This window comes from Pleurodeles waltl, chromosome 7 (genome assembly GCF_031143425.1).
Source record: "Pleurodeles waltl isolate 20211129_DDA chromosome 7, aPleWal1.hap1.20221129, whole genome shotgun sequence".
NCBI classification, from domain to species: Eukaryota; Metazoa; Chordata; class Amphibia; order Caudata; family Salamandridae; genus Pleurodeles; species Pleurodeles waltl.
This window is the reverse complement of record NC_090446.1, coordinates 43118067-43137228: the sequence shown is the minus strand read 5'-3', so window position 1 is coordinate 43137228 and position 19162 is coordinate 43118067. Positions and strand designations below refer to the sequence as shown.

General features: G+C 43.5%; 1 protein-coding gene across 1 annotated transcript in view; it reads right to left on the bottom strand.

Annotated features, from left to right (window-relative positions):
- Positions 1-19162, bottom strand: part of LOC138247157 (DBH-like monooxygenase protein 2) — a 72752-nt gene that overhangs the window by 48667 nt on the left and 4923 nt on the right. Inside the window, exons 2-3 of the mRNA XM_069201897.1 lie at positions 15357-15453; positions 7918-7977 (exon numbers count right to left, since the gene is read on the bottom strand). Of these exons, the coding sequence (XP_069057998.1) occupies positions 7918-7977; positions 15357-15453 (157 nt within the window). The remainder of the gene's footprint in view (positions 1-7917; positions 7978-15356; positions 15454-19162) is intronic.

Below are 19162 nucleotides of genomic sequence, written 5' to 3'. Positions count from 1 at the left end.
CACCGCTGAACAGTGCACCGCCGTCTCAAGCACCGCTGCACAGTGCACCGCCAACTCAAGCACCGCTGAACAGGGCACCGCCGTCTCAAGCACCGCTGAACAGGGCACCGCCATCTCAAGCACCGCTGAAGAGGGCACCGCCGTCTCAAGCACCGCTGCACAGGGCACCGCCAACTCAAGCACCGCTAAACAGGGCTCCGCCGTCTCAAGCACTGCTGCACAGGGCACCGCAGTCTGCTGAACAGGGCACCGCCGTCTCAAGCACCGCTGAACAGGGCCAGACATCTCAAGCACCGCTTGCCCATGAGCGGCAAGAGCACTGACACAACTGAGTCCATCACGGGGTGAATAATGCACTCTGGGCACCATGCCCCCTCCAGAACCAGTGGAGACTGTCATCCGCCAGCAAAAGCCCCGCTGGGCCATGAAGGACCGCCAGCACTAGCCCCGCTGGGCCATAAAGGACTGCCAGCAAAAGCCACACTGGGCCATGAAGGACCACCAGCACAAGCCCCGCTGGGCCATGATGGACTGCCAGCAGCTGAGACCCTGCAATGGAGACCGCCATCTCAAGCACCGCTGAACAGGGCACCTCCATCTCAAGCACCGCTGCACAGGGCACCACCAACTCAAGCACTGCTGAACAGGGCACCACCGTCTCAAGCACCGCTGCACATGGCACTGCCAACTCAAGCACCGCTGAACAGGGCACCGCCGTCTCAAGCACCGCTACACAGTGCACCGCCAAATCAAGCACTGCTAAACAGGGCACCGCCGTCTCAAGCACCGCTGCACAGGGCACCGGCGTCTGCTGAACAGGGCACTGCCATCTCAAGCACCGCTGAACAGGGCCCGCCATCTCAAGCACCGCTTGCCCATGAGCGGCAAGGGCACTGACACAACTGAGTCCGTCACGGGGTGAATGATGCACTCTGGGCACCATGCCCCCTCCAGAACCAGTGGAGACTGTCATCCACTACCTCTGTCCTTAGCAGGATGAAGCACTCTGGGCACCATGCCCCCTCCAGAACCAGTGGAGACTGTCATCCACTACCTCAGTCCTTAGCAGGATGAAGCACTCTGGGCACCATGCCCCCTCCAGAACCAGTGGAGAAAAGCATCCACTACCCCAATCCTTGGCAGGATGAAGCACTCTGGGCACCATGCCCCCTCCAGAACCAGTGGAGACTGTTATACACTTGAGAGACCGTGGCTTTGCACTCCCCAGGATAAAGCAGTGGGCAAACCATCCACTGAAAAGACTTGTGAGACTGTGGCTTTGCACTCCCCAGGATAAAGCAGTGGGCAACCCACCCACTGAAAAGACTTGTCAGACTGTGGCTTTACACTCCCCAGGATACAGCAGTGGGAAACCCACCCACTTGAGACACTTGAGAGACTGTGGCTTTGCACTCCCCAGGATAAAGCAGTGGGCAAACCACCCACTTGAGAGACTGTGGCTTTGCACTCCCCAGGATAAAGCAGTGGGCAAACCACCCACTGAAAAGACTTGTGAGACTGTGGCTTTGCACTCCCCAGGATAAAGCAGTGGGCGAACCACCCACTGAAAAGACTTGTGAGACTGTGGCTTTGCACTCCCCAGGATAAAGCAGTGGGAAACCCACCCACTGGAGAGACTTGAGAGACTGTGGCTTTGCACTCCCCAGGATACATCAATGGGCATGGAGCCCCTCGTGGATCGGGCATCGTGCACTCATCCGGCTGGGGTACCCCCCCTTCCCTTCCCCCTGAAGTGCCTGTTGAATTTCTATCTGATGCCCCAGCAGTGTTCTCTCCGTTTTGATCGGGTATATTGTGTGGGCCTCGCACATGCATTTTGGGCCCAGTGGTCCACGGACTATATAGGTGCAGTTCATGGACTTGACATCTTGGTGTATATATTTGTAAATAGTGTATATACCTTTTTGAGTACAGGATTTGAATTGATGACAATGGTTACAATCATTTCCTTTTGTCTTTGCATTCTTCCGGAGGGAGGGCTGTAAATGTAATGTTGCAGCATGTATTATTGTGTATGTTGTTGTGTGTGAGGGTGGGGGTGGGGGTGTTGCGTGTTGCATGTGTGTGTCACTTTCTTTTCCCTCCCCCTCCCCTGTGTCGTAGGTGCAGTACTCACTGTGGTGTTCGCCGCCAGCGTTCGTGCTCCTGGTAGAGGAGCAGGAAAACAAAGGCAGGTAGTATATGGAGTTCGGGCTCCATGGCGTCCTGGTTCCTGGTGGGATGTGTAGAGGTGAGCGTTTCCCCTTACAAGTCCTGTTTCCGTCGTGTTTTTGTTCGTGGTGAATCCACCCCGGAAAAGGTGGCGGATTGGCCTGTTGTAATTCTGTGGGCAGTACATTGTCTTCCACCAGGCTGTTGGCTGTTACCGCTGCAGTATTTGTTTGTACCGCCTTGGCAGTCGGAATGTTAAAGTGGCTGTCTATGTTGGCGGTTTCCGCCATGGTCGCGATTCCATTTCTTTTACCGCCTGCCTGTTGGCAGACTTACCTCTGCTTTAACACCGACCGCCAGGGTTGTAATGACCGCCATAGTAATGTGTTTTATATGTCCTGACAGTGAAATATTGCTAAATTCATTTTTCACTGTTGCAAGGCCTGTCCCTTTCATAGGTTAGCATGGGGGCTACCTTTAGATATGATTAAAGTGTAGATTCCCTTTGGGAGTGGATATACATATGGAGTTTTGGGTCTTTGAGCTCACAATTTAAAAATACATCTTTTAGTGAAGTTGATTTTAAGATTGTGTGTTTGAAAATGCCACTTTTAGAAAGTGAGCATTTTCTTGCTTACACCATGTCTGTGACTCTGCCTGTTTGTGGATTCCCTGTCTGGGTCAGTTTGAGAGTTAGACTGGTTGTACCTCTCACTAGACAGTGACACAAAGGGAGCTGGGGTGTAGTCTGCATTTCCTGATGAGCCATCTGTGCTAGGAGGGAGGGGAGGAGTGGTCACTCACACCTGAAAGGGCTGTGTCTGCCCTCACACGATGCAGTCTCCAACCCCCTAGTGAGTGTCTGGGGCATGGCATGGGCAAGGCAGGATTTCACAAACAAGAGAGACTTTGCTTTGAAATAGGCCTACTTCAAAGGAGAAAATGGGTATAAGAAGGGCACCCAAAACCACAGACTTTAGAACACTTCTAGAAACCAAGAGGAACCTCTGCCTGGAGAAGAGCTGAAGAGCTGAGGAAGAAAAGCTGCCCTTCCTGTGACTGCTTTGTGGAACTATCCTGCAGTTGCTGCTTCTGCCAGAGTAAGAGGGCAAAGACTGGACTTTGTGTGCCTTCCATCTTGTGAAGATCTCCAAGGGCTTGATTTAGAGCTTGCGTCCTGTTGTTTGAAGTCTCAGGGACCGCAAAGACTTATCTCTGCCAGCACCTGGAGTCTCTGGAGAGACTCCTACTCTGCCAATTGGTGCCCATCCAGTTCCTGGGACCTTGAAAGGAGATGTTGACATCCTAAGAACACCGTGCAGGGAAAGATAAACGCGACTCCGATCTGCTGCTGAAAAACCGACGCGCCGCCAGCTTCGTGGCTGAAAATCAGCGCTCGCCTGCAACGTGACCGGAAGATCGACGCACGGAGCTGGAGAAACGACGCGCAGCATCGCTGATGGAGGCTTGCAAGATTGCAACCCACGCTACATGGTTTTCGGATCATCGTGCGGCTGGATTTCCGATGCAAACACCCCTGGGCTTGTAAAAACGACACAAGGCCTGCCCGGACCCGAGAGGCTGACCGGATGGACGCATCGCTCTCCTGCGAAGAGAAGAAATGACGCTCCCGGACCCAACGAAAGGAGAAACAATGCAAGGTCTCGCTTGTGAGTGAAATCGATGCATCGCAAGCCCTTTTTGATGCACACTACCGTGCGGGGTTATTTTTGACGCACCCAAGGCACATTTTCATGCTAACAGCGTTAGTGTGTGTTTAAAACTACATGAAGACTCTCTTTGTTTTTTAATTGATAACTTGACTTGTTTATTGTGGATGTTTGTCATTTTGGTCTTGTTTTGTTTAGATAAAAATTTACTATTTTTCTAAACCTGTGTTGTGTTAATTTGTAGTGTTTTCGTTAAGTTACTGTGCGTGTTGGTACAAATACTTTACACCTAGCACTCTGAAGTTAAGCCTACTGCTCGTGTCAAGCTACCAAGGGGTAAGCAGGGGTTAGCTGAGGGTGATTCTCTTTTACCCTGACTAGAGTGAGGGTCCTTGCATGGACAGGAGTTAACCTGACTGCCAACCAAAGATCTAATTTCTAACAGATATCCTATGTCCCGAAATCTTAATTCATTAGATGCTATGGGATTTAGATGTTGGCAGTTGGGCTATTTGTCACCGTTGTGAAGGAGTGTCTCATACTCAGTTCCGAATCAGGACCTAAGTATTAGAGACAACTGGGCTCTACCCAATTTGAAAAATCATGACTGCGATGCACTATGTGCATGTCTTACTAGTTTCACACATGTCTACCTATACTGTATTTATTTGAAGCTTTTCTGGATTACCCACCCAAATATCTTTTATTCTGATTCCCAGATTCTCGATATAACCCAAAATAAATTAAATTTAAACATAATAAGATTTTGATCTGATCTGGCTAAACATCTTGAAAAACTCATACATTCTCACTACTTAGCTATAGAACAACTGATTACTAGTCAGATGGACTCACCCAGATGCACACCGTGACTCCAAATAGATTTCATGTTTCATCTCTTCTCCAGGACCATTCAAATCATTTCTGCAATTAAGTGACTCATTTGAAGTAACTACCCCATATATGTCTGCAATTTAAAGCATTTCTAACCTCTAAAGATTTAGATATTCTCTTTGATAAACTGCCTCAAATATGCCAGGTTGTGTTGCAAAAACACCAAACAGAATTTCTGATTACTAAGCCATTTTCACAAAACCTTAGCCCGATGATCTCAGTGCTTGTCATTAAAATAGTCTAGATGCCTTCAACTTGAGATCTCTCCTAATACTTTAGTGGATTCACTAAAAATTGAAAGTTAAAGTAATCAATATAGGTGCATATCACGTACATTATTGTATTGTGCTCTATTTCAATTTCACCTCAAATAAGTTAGATAAATAAGATGTTTATCCTACTCTGGAATCAAGTGCTTCCCTGATATCCACACCGTTGCAGGATCACAGAAACTGCTCATACAGAGACTTTCATACTCAGTTTAACAATATGATTCCCTACAGAACGTTTAGCAAGATTTGGTGACATGGACTTGTACTTCAACATATATACATCCACAGAATAAGACACAAAGAGGAAAAAAACGTAGAGAAACTGCATCCTTGCCCCATACAATTGTTCTATCTGGTCTTGCTACGACAGGTGTGATCGTGTTGTCCCTCCCAACACTGAGTAGCCCTTCATAGTCTGCTGATGCCATCTAGGACATAAAGCACCCACTCACTTTAAAGCACCCAATAAATGTAAATGGCTCTATAAGTGGAAAACTTATTTGCTGCTGCCTGACTGTAAGCCTTGAAAAATGTTGTGGTTATCTACACGAGTTTAAGAATCTGCTCCAGCTTCAGTTAGGGTCCTGTTAATAAGGCTAGCATCATGGTGATGTGGTTGAGTCATTAGGTCCCAGTAATAATCCAGGTGATTGCTTATCACTTGGTGGTAAAACTGATCATGTGACATTTGTGGAGGAATGTCTCCCCTTAAACTTCATTCATATGTGGACGAATGACTTTCTGGAGTGGACTTGTAGCATTGTAGCCCAGGAAGGGCCTAAACTGTATTTATTTTCTGCAAAATCAAACACGCTAGTCATTAGTGAGGACACCTGGGGGGCATTTAGAGTATGTAGGTATAAGAGGACACAAATTGTGCAGCATGCTCACCAAACTCATGGTACCCATACTTAATTTAATGATGGACAAAGTGGAATAACAGACGCTGTCTGCTAGTTGTGTTTAATTGGAAGCCCGTTCACCAGATGACTAATCGTTCACAGTGAAGGTGAAACCATCCTAATTAGAATGGAGAAATTGTTGCTTAGCAACACCACAAAATAAAATGATGGACGAAGTGTTGAAACTTTTGAAACACTCATCAACCAGTAACAGATCTGGGTTTAATCCACAGTTTTTTTGCTCACCACATCACCATTGTGGACCCATCCATATGCAAATTAGTCTTGACCCTGCTCCTCATGGGAATAGTCCAGCCCAAACTGCCAAGCCAGGTCCTCCCTTCTCTAGCAACAATCATCCTGGGACCAGTTTTAGGGTATCACCCTCAGCCAGGCTAGCTTCAATCCAGTGGTGCAGCAAGAAAGGGACCCACATCTGGGAATACCCTAGCCACTTAGTATGCATATAGCAACACCACAAAATAAAATGGACAGAGTGTTGAAAGTTTTCAAACGCTCAACCACAGTCACAGATCAAAGTTTAATCTATTGTTATTTTGCTCACATCGCCCCATTTTGGACATAGCCATATGCAGATCAGTCTTGACCCTGCTCCAATGGGAACAGTCCAGCCCAAACTGCTACGCCAGGTTCACTCTGGACCAGAAACAAGTATCCTTGGATTGGTCTGAGAGTATCACCCCCTCATCAGCCAGTATATCTTAAATCCAGTGGCGCAGTGAGCAAGGGACCTATGTCTGGGCATACCCAAGCCACCTAGAGCATACATAGCTATTTCCCAAAATAAAATGATGGATATAGTGTTGAAACTTTTCAAACACTCCCCCCCAGTCACAGATTTTGGTTTAATCTATTGTTATTTTGCTCACCATGTCACCCCAGTTTGGACTCAGCCATATGCATATCAATCTTGACCCTGCTCCCTATGGGAACAGTCCCGTCCAAACTGTCACACCATGTCTTCCCCGGACTGGAAACAAGCATCCTGGGGCTGGTTTTGTGGTATCACACTCATCAAGCAGGCTAGGACATGTATTAAATGATATGATAAATGAGATGTTTTGGGACCTATTCAGTCTACTAAAGCGACAGAGTATTATACTTAAGACTACCTCATCTATCCCCTGACATTATTGTGGAGAAATAACATTAATAGATATTAATGCCTTGTAGTAAAATGATTAAATTTTTCCATTTTATTTTTTAATAAGAATGATATTTGAATAAAGTAATGTGTGTTCACAGCAGTTACTTTCCACTCAATTGACAACAAAATGGTAAGAGGCCAGTTGATTGTTGAATTAGAAAACTTCACATGAGATGTTAAGTATTCAGCAGAAGGGGATCAGACCACAGAGAGAAAGGGTGACAAAAGGTGGATGTAGAGGGTGTACCTCCAAAAGAACAGAACACTGAAAGGGTATAAAGAAAAGATTTGGACAGGTCATCAGACCTATTGCTGTAAGCCATGTGGGGCGTGCTAGACATGACATTTATAAGGAATAGAATCATTCTATGATTTAGACACCACCCCCTGAAAAGATACTAGTGCTTTAATGCAGCACATTTGAGCCAAGGCAAAATGTCATTTTATTGTTCAAGTACTTTCTTTCCCGTAGCAGGAAAGTGTCTTCTAGTCCATTGTTGCAACTGGGGAGGAAATGACATCCATTCTGCTGACAAAAGGCTGCTATTTCCAGTGACCTAATTGTAGCACTGACCTAGCAGACTCTAGGGACCTTGACCTTAAACATTAGGCTAATATTTGCTGCATCCAAGCATTCACCAGATATTGATGTCTAGTGTTTAAGGGCTAGTGTATATTGTTTCTGTGTGATACTCCCTAAGACATTGAGACTGATTTTGTTTTCTTCTTGCAGTCACAGTGGGGCTACACCCATTGATGAAGGAACACACATATGTAAGTATTGAGTCCAAGCAATTTCAAACTAGTAAATGAAAGCACAGTTGTAACATTTAACTTACATATGTTACACTGGAACGTTCTGTTGTATTGTAGGTGCATTCTGTCTGCAACTCATCACCCTGTAATAGAATAAAAAGAAAATTGATTTGTATTTGCATAATCAGATCTACTTTTCACAGTATCGTATTCATGAATGTACCAGTCACTTTCTCTTGATATCCCTGTTAATCGACTTTAGGGTAAATAATAAGCCTTTGGCCCGAATGGCCTCCTATGATTACCTGGGCTGCAGATTAGATGAAAAACAGACATGGAAACCACAAATCTACAAAAGCAGAATTTCCTTGGCCCAACAAGCCGGAGCAGTACTCAGATTTGCAAAGGCTACAGGCAATCACTCCGTGAGCTCCGCGCTGCTTGCATACAAAACAAAAGCAAGAGCCGCAGCACTTTACAGCGCAGAGATTTGGGGATTCAGAAAGATTCCATCAATACAAGTAACCGAGAACAAATTCTTACGCCAACTACTTTGTCTAGGTAATGCTACACCAATGAAAGCAATAAGAATTGATCTACAGATGAGAAAGGTTGAGGACTACATCGCTCTGGCTCCAGGAAGATACTGGATCCGTATTTGGACAAAAGAGGCTCTCAAAACCATTCAGAGACGTACTCAAGGATATCATGAAGTTGCAAAACCATCGGAAACTGCCCTGGTTCAAACATATTTCAACTATCCTGGCTGCTATTGGCCAGGATGACTTTTGGCTCCATCCTGAAAAAATCGGAAGGCCTAGTCTTGCTGTCATAAAAAAGGCATATTGGGAGCGAAAGACAGAGATTATGTGCGAGTCATTTAGCCCTTTATTCAAACGGTATATTTTGTTTAACCAAGAGCTTAAACCAGCAATATTCATAGACAGTATTTATCCGGAGGAAAAAAGGGCTCTCTACTTTAAATTCCGTATGGGCACCCTACCAGTGACAGCGGTGGTCAACAGATGGCAATCCGCTCCTCCGGGAAGTTTCGAATGTTGTCCATGTCTTCATGGTGGTCCGGAAACACTTTCCCATTTCCTTTTACTATGTCACTTTACGCTCAGACTCCGTAAATTGTACCTTCGTCCACTTTTCAGAACTTTCGGAGTTAGGAAGTGCAAGGAGGCGGAAGCGCTATGTATGCGTTCAGATGAGAAATACATTGTGACAAAGGTCTCAACTTATATCTTGGAAGCATGGAAATTACGTCTATCAATGCACCTACAGTTGGCACAGGCACAATAGCCTATGTTATCCCGTACCTATTTAGCTTGGGAAATCGGTGCAGGGCAATGTAAACTGGGTTAGGCCTCGGTCTTTTATTAAATGACTGGAAGGCAATGCAAGGCCCCAAATGACTCGTCCCATAATAAGACATTTTAAATATTAGATTCATAATGTTTTTCTAGAATAAGTTAAGTTTTTATGTAAATTATGGTCAAATCAGATTTTACGATAATGCATGGTAAATTGGATACATTTCGGCACATGTTAAATCAAAAATTCAAGCATAGTTCCTTGTATTGAGATGTTTTTTATCTTAATGTGATTTTTATTGAGTTCGAGGGATTGATATCTACTGTGTGATTATTGTTAAGGCCGGATAGGCTAATAACAATTAAATAAATGGTAAATGGTAAATGGTAAATGGATATCCCTGTTAACTCCTCACATTACTCCCATAGGACTTCTTCTCATCTGTTCCTCTAACCAGGTCACTTTCCTGATATCTCCTTCCTTTATCAACCACTTCCATCCTGCATGCCTCCCTCCTCTCACCACCTGGTATTTATGTCTTATAATGATTACAATAGCTTCAATAATGACCTCAACACTGTCCAGCTCTTTCCACATACTCTTACTACCATTTCAGTATGCAGTATTCCACATAGATGACTTTGTTTTATGGGATGTCTATTAACATTACATTATTTACATTTTTATTTGTAACTATTTAAACAGTCTAAGAGATTTTGTAATTATAACATGTTGTGAAATAGACAACTTCCCACTACCTAATGAAATATCTGAAATAGCACTACTATTTAGGACCACACTATTTCATTGAAGATGCATATCTTTCATCCTAATAAGTTACATTATCTCTGGGACAAAATGATGTGGGTTAGGAAAATTTGGTGTACTATGCTCAACAATACAAATAAGGTACACAGGTCTTCTTCACGACATCAACTGTATTTACGGTGGTTTATCACTACATTCCATTTTGAGTCTCCCAATGTCTCTGTATCTGGAGTTGCAGAGTCTTCAAATTACACACTCAATTATTTATCAGCTGAAGGCACTGAACCCTGAATTTAGCACATTTGAGGTAGCACAAATTGCTTGCTCTCACCTAATCTTCCCTCCCCTTACCTGACACCACCTGCAAAAAGACCTCCAAAAATCTCCCATGCAGGTGGTAAATGTTTGCAGACTTGGGTTCATTGCTTAACCAAAGAGTGGGAACATCACACAGATTTGGAAATATTTCCAGGTCTGTATGTTACTTTCCATTCCAAGTGAAACAACTTGTAATCACCAAAGGCAGGTGGGGAGATTGTGGTGGGATCCTGAGGGTCAAATCAGCTGGTATTTCTGCACATAAATCATAAGAACTCATAATGAGGGGAGACCTCTTACATCTGTTTGTGGCAAATTGTAACTAGAAACATCAGAACCACTTTTTAATTTTGCACAATCAGAACATGTGTTCCTAAATTTGATCCGTCGTTTTCTAGATGATGCAGTACATTCATAGGGGAGAGTGGACTGCAATGTCTGATGTTGTAATCCATGTTAAGGCAAGTTGTTTACTCTTGCTAAACGTGTTCCTAATTGATCAGTACCACACAGTGTGTGGTTGTTCAAGATTCTGCTCTGTTCTTGTTGCAACAGCTGCGCACAGTCACAACTGTTAGCTGTTGGACATTCACAGCAATAGCTGTGAAAAGAGGCTGAAGTCAACCCTTGGTTCTTCTTTCATGACTAAACTGCTTGTCATTATTCAGGTACACCAGAGACCTGAAAGCTGAGCAGTATTCTTCCCTCTCTCAATCCATAATTCCAGTGACACTGAGTTACGGCACAAGGGAAGATGGAAGGCTCCTATGTGACCTGCTCCACAGGTTCTGCCTTTTGCTTTCCCCTAATCAGAGTCATAGAAAAGAAAGCGGCAGATATTGTGTATTAGGACATTTTAACTTGTAGAGAATTGAGCCTATACCAGCTTATAATGGCCACGGCTCCTCCTTTATCTTCAGTGGTGCTCTCAACATTCCAATATTCTAACTAGTGTTCTATTGATATAATGGAAAATATATGTTAGATGAATAATAGTTATAGCAAAATAATTTCAAACCTTTATAAAAAAATTTCAATCCACTGCTAAAGGTATAGGTAATATAAACATCACAGTTAGAGATTCCTTAGCAAAGAATAATTTTTAAAGCCGTCTTATTAGTTTTTTAACCCATTTTGTAATGGATTGTATTACTGTAATTTGAACTACTTAGGACATGATTATAGATTACCAATTTATCATATAGACAGTCTCACCTATAAACAACCTTATCCTTTTCATAAGCAGACTCCATAAATATTCAGTGCTGGGACAGGAATATCTCATGCTTGGTTCTGAGAACATACACCCCTTCCAAGAGTTACCCAAAAACTAATTCTATGATGCTTTTGGCATGGCTCTTGGTCTCTGAAGACCTGCAATTGAGAACCAGGCTCTGTAATTTGGAAGGAATCACCAAGCACCTCTCATTTAGATGGCAAGACTATCGTCAGATAGCTAGGTTTCATTTTTCTGATGGTTGTATAAGTGATTTGTTTTGGTAAAAGGAGTTGGTGTGGGTCCGCAATATCACAGAAGGAATTTCAAGTAGTCACAATATCATTATCAAAATACTCAGGATCAAAATCCTGATAGTTAAGTATGTATGGCTTTTCTATACCAAACTCAGCATCTATGTACCTTGATGATATTTCCATTTCCAAGATATGCAGATGTTGGAATCAGAATAGTAAATCTATGCCCTCCTGTGTGATGTTGCTACCTCAAAATTTAGTTTGATATTTTGATTAGTTTTTTTATATTTTGGTCACAATATTGGGACCTATGGATATTCTTTTTGCAATATTCCACACATCAACATAGGACAGGCCTGTGCAGGGAGAGTCACCTACGTACCTATTCTTACCTGCATGTGTTTGTGTGCATAGTATGTTCATGGCACTTTGAAATAAGAGATTGTGTTTCATGGTTGATGGCAGGCACTGCTGAACCCATTTAATGTGGTTCCCTTTAAAGTGCAGAGTTAGCCTTTGTCCATGTTTTTGTCCCCCCAGAGTTGTTACCACCAGCACAGTGATAGGTGTTGAGAACGAAGGGCGGTCCCTCCTGTTCCTGTTTTTTGCTCTTTCTGAGCTTCAGACTTCCAAGGCCAACCCTCATTCCTGCTGATACTAAAAGACAAAGGTAATTACTGGAATAACTGAAGACGGATACACAAAATAGCAGAGCCACCTTCAGTCCCAGTGCTGTGCTCTTAGAATGCATAAACGCTGACCGCTTCTCATATAGGAATGGGTCTAACCCCCTAGAGAGTGGTCTATCAGCTGTCAGTGGACATTGCCAAGGTAACGCCCCACATGGTGTTTGAGAAACCTCTGTGATCCAGGAAGGCTGTGTCTGACAGGCAGTTCCTCCACCGGGTAAAGAGACATCATATGGGAATCCAAGAATATCTGTGTAGCTTAGAGAACTTCCCTCGAATTAGCAGCCTACATTGCTGTGAAGAACAAAGTACTTGATGTGTTTCTGCAAGGTCATACTGCCAAAGGAGAGTGCAGGGTTAGCTGCCTGTTAGAGGAGCTGATCATGCCCTACCAAAGACATCTGCAAAAAGCACTTCCCCATGTACAAAGGCAGTTTTGCGAATCGGTTAACTTTTTACCGAATCGCAAAACGGGATTGCGACTCGCAATTAGGAAGGGGTGTGCCCTTCCTAATTGTGACTTGCAGTCCCATGTATGATTGTTTTGTGACCACGAACGCGATCAAAAAACAATCGCAGTTAGCACCAGTGTCACACTGGTGCTAACACATTTGCAAACAGGAAGGGTCCCTTTGGGACCCTTTCCCCTTTGTGAATGTCACTGAAAACATTTTTTCAGAACAGACAGTGGTCCTATGGACCACTGCCTGCCCTGAAAACATGAAACAAAAACATGTCATTTTTTGTTTTTGTAATGCATCTCATTTTCCTTTAAGGAAAACGGGCTGCATTACCAAAAAAAACTGCTTTATTGAAAAGCAGTCACAGACATGGTGGTCTGCTGTCTCCAGCAGGCTACCATCCCTGTGAGGGCTGCCATTCCCAAGGGGGCTGCAAATTGCGACCTACCTCCTGAATAATTATGAGGTGGGCATTTGCAACCCCCTTGTGAGTCGCAAATAGTGTCAAGGACACTATCCTACATTCGGATTTGCGACTCGCAAATTGCGAATTGCTCTGACTCACAATTTGCGAGTCGCAAATCTGAACTTTCATACATGTAGCCCTAGGGGTGAGTCATACATAGTGCTCAGTTTTCAGAGTTCATAGAAGGACAGCCATGCCATCATAGGTGAAAGAAGAAAATCCCAATGATCGTGACACAGAATCCCTGCATGCTCTATTATCCCTAAATCAGATTTAATGTGTGATTTTAGAGAATTCTGACCAGAAATGTCTATAGATAACTAAAGCATTCTTTACACATGCCCAACTTAAGAATTTTCAGTCTACTCATCTTGACCAATGTGTACTGGCATAACAATAGGCCTCCAACCCCCAAGGTGCTGGGGGAACCCTGAGATCCAGGAAGGCCCTCAATGCAATAAACTGTGCAGGAGCTGCAGACCTGAGAGCTCTTGACTGGACCAGGGGCCCCCTCCATGTACTTTGCAGAGGTCGCTTCACAAGTTTTGCCAAGCATCATTATACAGCCTCTGTAAACATAATGTGCAAAATCTGTCCAAACTTATGATCATGTAGGATTATCCAGTGTAATATACAACTTTACTTTTCTTTATAACCCTTACTCATCTCTGGCAGATGACTGAAATTTGTGACTTAAATTGATTGTTATTTTATTTTTACCATAGGATCATTGACACTGATGATATGGCAATTCTGGCTAAGCTCTGGCTAACAGTTTTTGTATTTATAAAGTCAATCGGACGTGTCATTTTTCCTTTTCCACATACATTCATATGTCACTCTAAAGCAAGTAAAATAGCAACAAACTTTAAGGCTGTTATTTAGAGAATAGTGGATGTAGGACAGTCACAAAAAATTGGCCAATTTGCAGTGTACATACGAATCCTGACTGCCGTCACATGTTGGCAGCCATTGCAAGTAGAGGGTGCGCAATTGGGAGGATGGATAATGGTAGACAGAAGAAAAGTGGCACAGTAAGAACATGTCTTGTGATACTATCTACATACAGTTGCTGTGTTGAGTAAGAGGTGGCAGCAACACATTGTGTAGGCAGTGCAGAGTGACAGGAACAAATGAGGAGATGATGGTAGAAGGTGCATAGAAAAATATTCTAGAACCTCTGACACATAATGGTCGGTTATCTATGCAGGGATAGTTTATGCAGATGATCCAAGATTCCATGGGACCTTGTTGATCAACCCACAAAAAAGCACTTGTGACCATCGTCAACATGGTGTGGGCAGCAATAACACAAAATTAAAAGCAGTAGAATGTGTATTGTAATGAAACGTCCTGGGGTTTGGATATTTCATATTTCCCTGTTGATGTGTTTGCTAAAATATTTTTCTGCAGAGAAATGTTTAATTCAGGTCTAGCTTACTTGCACAATGTCCATCAATGTTTCATTACATGAAGACAATGTAGATTATTCAGTCAATATAATAAAAAGATCCCTGGTACATCACTGTTTATAATAACTAGTACACTTGTCTACCTTCGCTATGGGTAGCTCCTGTAGCTTTTATCAGTGCTTATACGGACAACATTTGTTGGTTCACAATATGAGTGTGGGTATTAAGATGGGAAGTTAGCATCTAAACTTGTCTGTAAACATCATCATATAACGTATTCTAGTAAGCATTGAAACAATGAACCTAAATAGTCTTTAGTGGAATAATGATTTATAAATTACTATAGTCACAGACAGTAGTGTTATATTTTTTTGAGTATCTACTGTATTGTTTGGAAATATATGTCTACTGCTGAAATGTTGCTGAGTAGTGATAACTCAGCAAACCGGATTGATTAACAAGCTTAGAAATAGGTTGTGATACATAAAAATGAGATATAGATGTATCAAAAAACCTCGGACAGAGTGTGTCACAGTTTTAGTAGTACTCTATTACCTCACAGTCATTCATTCTAGATGAATGTCTATACCATTTATTCTTCGTCACTCTCCTTACCACTTTGATGGGTGTGATCGCAGCCAGGTACCTTGTCTCTTGTAGGCTGAAGTCATAGGACATGTCTCGGCCAACAAATCCGATCTGTTTTCCATCCCTTGGGAAAAAGAAAGGCTGTTGAGTTCTTCTCACTAAAATCTTCGAATGACTGTCAGAATCAGTGATTGAAAGTTTTAATATGGTCTTAATCCCGTAAGTAGAAAACTAACATTGTCTTAGAACTGTTTTATGACAAAATAGATACCTCAAAGTATAATTTGTCTTTTTTGGCTCAAGAAAGTCTTCAAACTTTCTTAGGCGGGGAATGCATTTTTTTAAGCCAGAGGGCACAATTTTACCATTGCCAAGTGTATGTGTCTGACACTTCTTCCATCAGTTCTTATGAGCAATGTCAACACATGAGGTACCCCATGGCCTCAGAATCATTCAGCATGTTCCAAAAATATAAGAGACCACAACACAAACACTCTATCCTAATAAAACAACAGAATGTTTAACCAGTTGTTGGATGTTGTCTTGACTGGTAATTAACCTTCTGGTACTCTTTTGAGAACCGTGCAGCACATTAATTACTCCTAAAAGAAAACTGACATAATTCTGGCCACAAATCCAATCCTTAGATAATGAATTAGTGATAGTACCCCTCTTCGTCTGGCCTATTATACCTTTCTGTTTATGTGACATTACTAATTGACAGTACAGATGAAAAAAACTTTATATTTGCAGCCTCCTGTAATTCAAAGTTACTTCCAAAAATCCTATTCATGTTTCAACATTTAAATGAACTAATCTTTCATCCTAGAATTTTTTTAAGATACTGTATTGGACATAAAAAAATGTCTGTTTAATGAATAAAAAAATCTACATGCTGGAAAAGTTTATTTTGGAAAACTGAATGTGCCATATCATGCCATGAAGGAAACAATTTCTGAAAATTAGTATTGAAAAGGAACAGGAATTTGAAAACACAACTGGATGAACAGATTATTTCTCTAAATCCAATCTTTTCTATATGCATCATTGAAACCCCAAAGTAAAATTATCAAAAATATTTAAGAGAGAATGTGTATCATATAAAGTGGTCTCCACTATTTGCCAATAGAGAGAAGAGCCCAGCCTAAAATGCACGAGGGCTTTGAGACACACTGCTGTGTAGAACGGAATACTTTGGGTCCAATTAAGAGTCTGGCTTCTTAAGGAGGTTCTCCAGACTCGCGGTGGCTGTCAGACCACCACATTATGAGGTTGACGGGCAGAGCTGCCAACTTACCGCAATCCCCGCCAGAATCCTAGATCCCGATGTGCTGATGGCGGTCCTGGTTGTAATCAGCCAGGGTGGCGCTGAACTCAGCGCTGCCCTGCTGATTACAATCTTGTTCTCCACCAGCCTTTTCATTGCAGTTCCAACATCATGAAAAGTCTGGTGGAGAAAATGTGCAGAGGGCTCAGGGGGGCCCCTTGCACGGCCCATGCCCATGGCATGGGCAATTCAGGGGCCCCCCTGCCCAGCACCCCTGTAATGCATACTTTCTGCTGTGGTGCTGGTGCACCCTGTGTGCAGCAGCATTGCTGCTGACTCTATTACGAGCCAGGAGCAATGCTGCCACACTGGACTGACTGGTAGAAACCTTGGTTTCCTCTGGACAGCCCAGTGGGAAAGTTGTAATGGGGCCGGTGGGAAGAACGCCAGCACCGCAATAGTCTCCTTGTCGGGAGTTTGGCAGACAGATGTTTCCATCCACCAAACTCCTAATGAGTACCTTTGTCATGATCAAAAGAAGAACTATATTGAACTAGAAAACAAATGACTTAAAAAGAGAAGACATGTGATCATTTGATACTTTAAATACAAAGAGTAAAATGGGCTATTGATTGGTCCATGCCCTGGACAGTGTTAGGACCACAGTGTATGGGAGTGACAAGTTAGTATTGAATCTGTGCAGTATTATTATCAATTAGACAAAGTACATTTAATTCTAGTATTTGTCACATGCAACAATTTCAGCTTCATCACCTGGGAGTGGTGGTATGCCATTAATACTATTTAGGACATTTTATTTTACTATTTACAATAAAATTAGCATTCCACCTTAGTAGGGCTTAGTAAGTTATGCTACAGATTAAATGTGCTTAAGACTTTTTAGTATGTTTCTGAAAGTTTTCTTCAGAACTGAATTTGTTCCAGAAACAGTTATTTATGTGATCTGATCTTATGACCTACACCTGAGTGTGCCTGTGATGCAATGGTACAATGCTTATCTTGTCTGACACTGGTTATCTTAAGCTTCCTTGAAATAATATCAACAAATACATTTCTGTGATATCAAATATCCCCAAAAAGCTACAGATTACATAACTATATATTTTGGGCCTTATAATGAGGTTGTCGGTCTTCAGACCGCCATCCTGGTGGTGGCGGTCAGGACCACCGCTTCTGTGGTGGTCTGACCACCACATAAAGACCCTGGCAGTGAGACCGCCAGGAAAGCATCAGCACCGCCAGGATCCATGATCTTGATGGCCTGACATTGGCAGACATCGCAACCTGCCAGGGCAGCGCTGCATGCAGCACTGGCCTGCAGATTTCAACCTCATTCTACTCCAGCCCATGAAAAGGCTGGTGGAGAGCAGGTGCAGGGGGGCCACAGGGCGACCACTGCATTACCCATGCACTTGGCAATGGCAGTGGTCTTCCTGCCCAGCACCGTCGCAATGTTCACTGTCTGCAGACAATGAACATTGCGAGGGTGCTAGTGCACCCTGTGGGCTACAGCATTGGTGCTGGCTCAATTACGAGCCAAAGACAATGATGTAGCCTGTTTCTCCTTTGCTGACGGGCAGAAACTGAGGTTTTCGACTGCCAGCCCAGCGGAAAAACTCTTAATGGGTCCGGCAGGCAGGTAGTCATTGTGATGGCAATCTTCTGTCGGAAGTTCAGCAGACGGTTCAAACCGTCTGCCGAACAACTACTGAGGTGATGGATGGAGTGTTGAGACTTATCAAACACTCACCCCCAGTCACAGATGTGGGTTTAATCCATCGTTCTTTTGCTCACCATGCCACCCCAGTTTGGAACCAGCAATATGCAAATCAGTCTTGACCCTGTTCCCCATGGGAACAGTCCAGCCCAAACTGCCAAGCCAGGTCCTCCCTGGACTGGAAACAAGCATCCGAGGACCAGTTTCAAGGTATCACCCTTCAGCAGCTAGGCTAGTTTGAATCCAATGGCACAATGAGCAAGGGACCCACGACTGGGGATACCCTTCCCACTTAGGGCAACTTTAGCAACACAAAAGGATGATGGACGGAGTGTTGGAACTTTTCAAACACTCACCCCCAGTCACAGATCTGGGTTTAACCCATTGTTCTTTTGCTCACCATGCCACCCCACTTTGGAACAAGCCATATGCAAATCAGTCTTGACCCTGTTCCCCATGGGAACAGTCCAGCCCAAACTGCCAAGCCGGGTCCTCCCTGGACCGGAAACAAGCATCCTAGGACCGGTTTTAGGGTACCACCCTTCATCAGCTAGGCTAGCTTGAATCCAATGGCACAATGAGCAAGGGACCCACATCTGGGCATACCATTACCACTTAGGGCAACTTTAGCAACACAAAAGGATGATGGATGGAGTGTTGAAACTTTTCAAACACTCACCCTCAGACACAGATCTGGGTTTAATCCATAGTTCTTTTGCTCACCATGCCACCCCAATTTGGGCCAGCCATATGCGAATCAGTCTTGACCCTGTTCCCCATGGGAACTGTCCAGCCCGAACTGCCAAGCAAGGTCCTCCCTGCACCGGA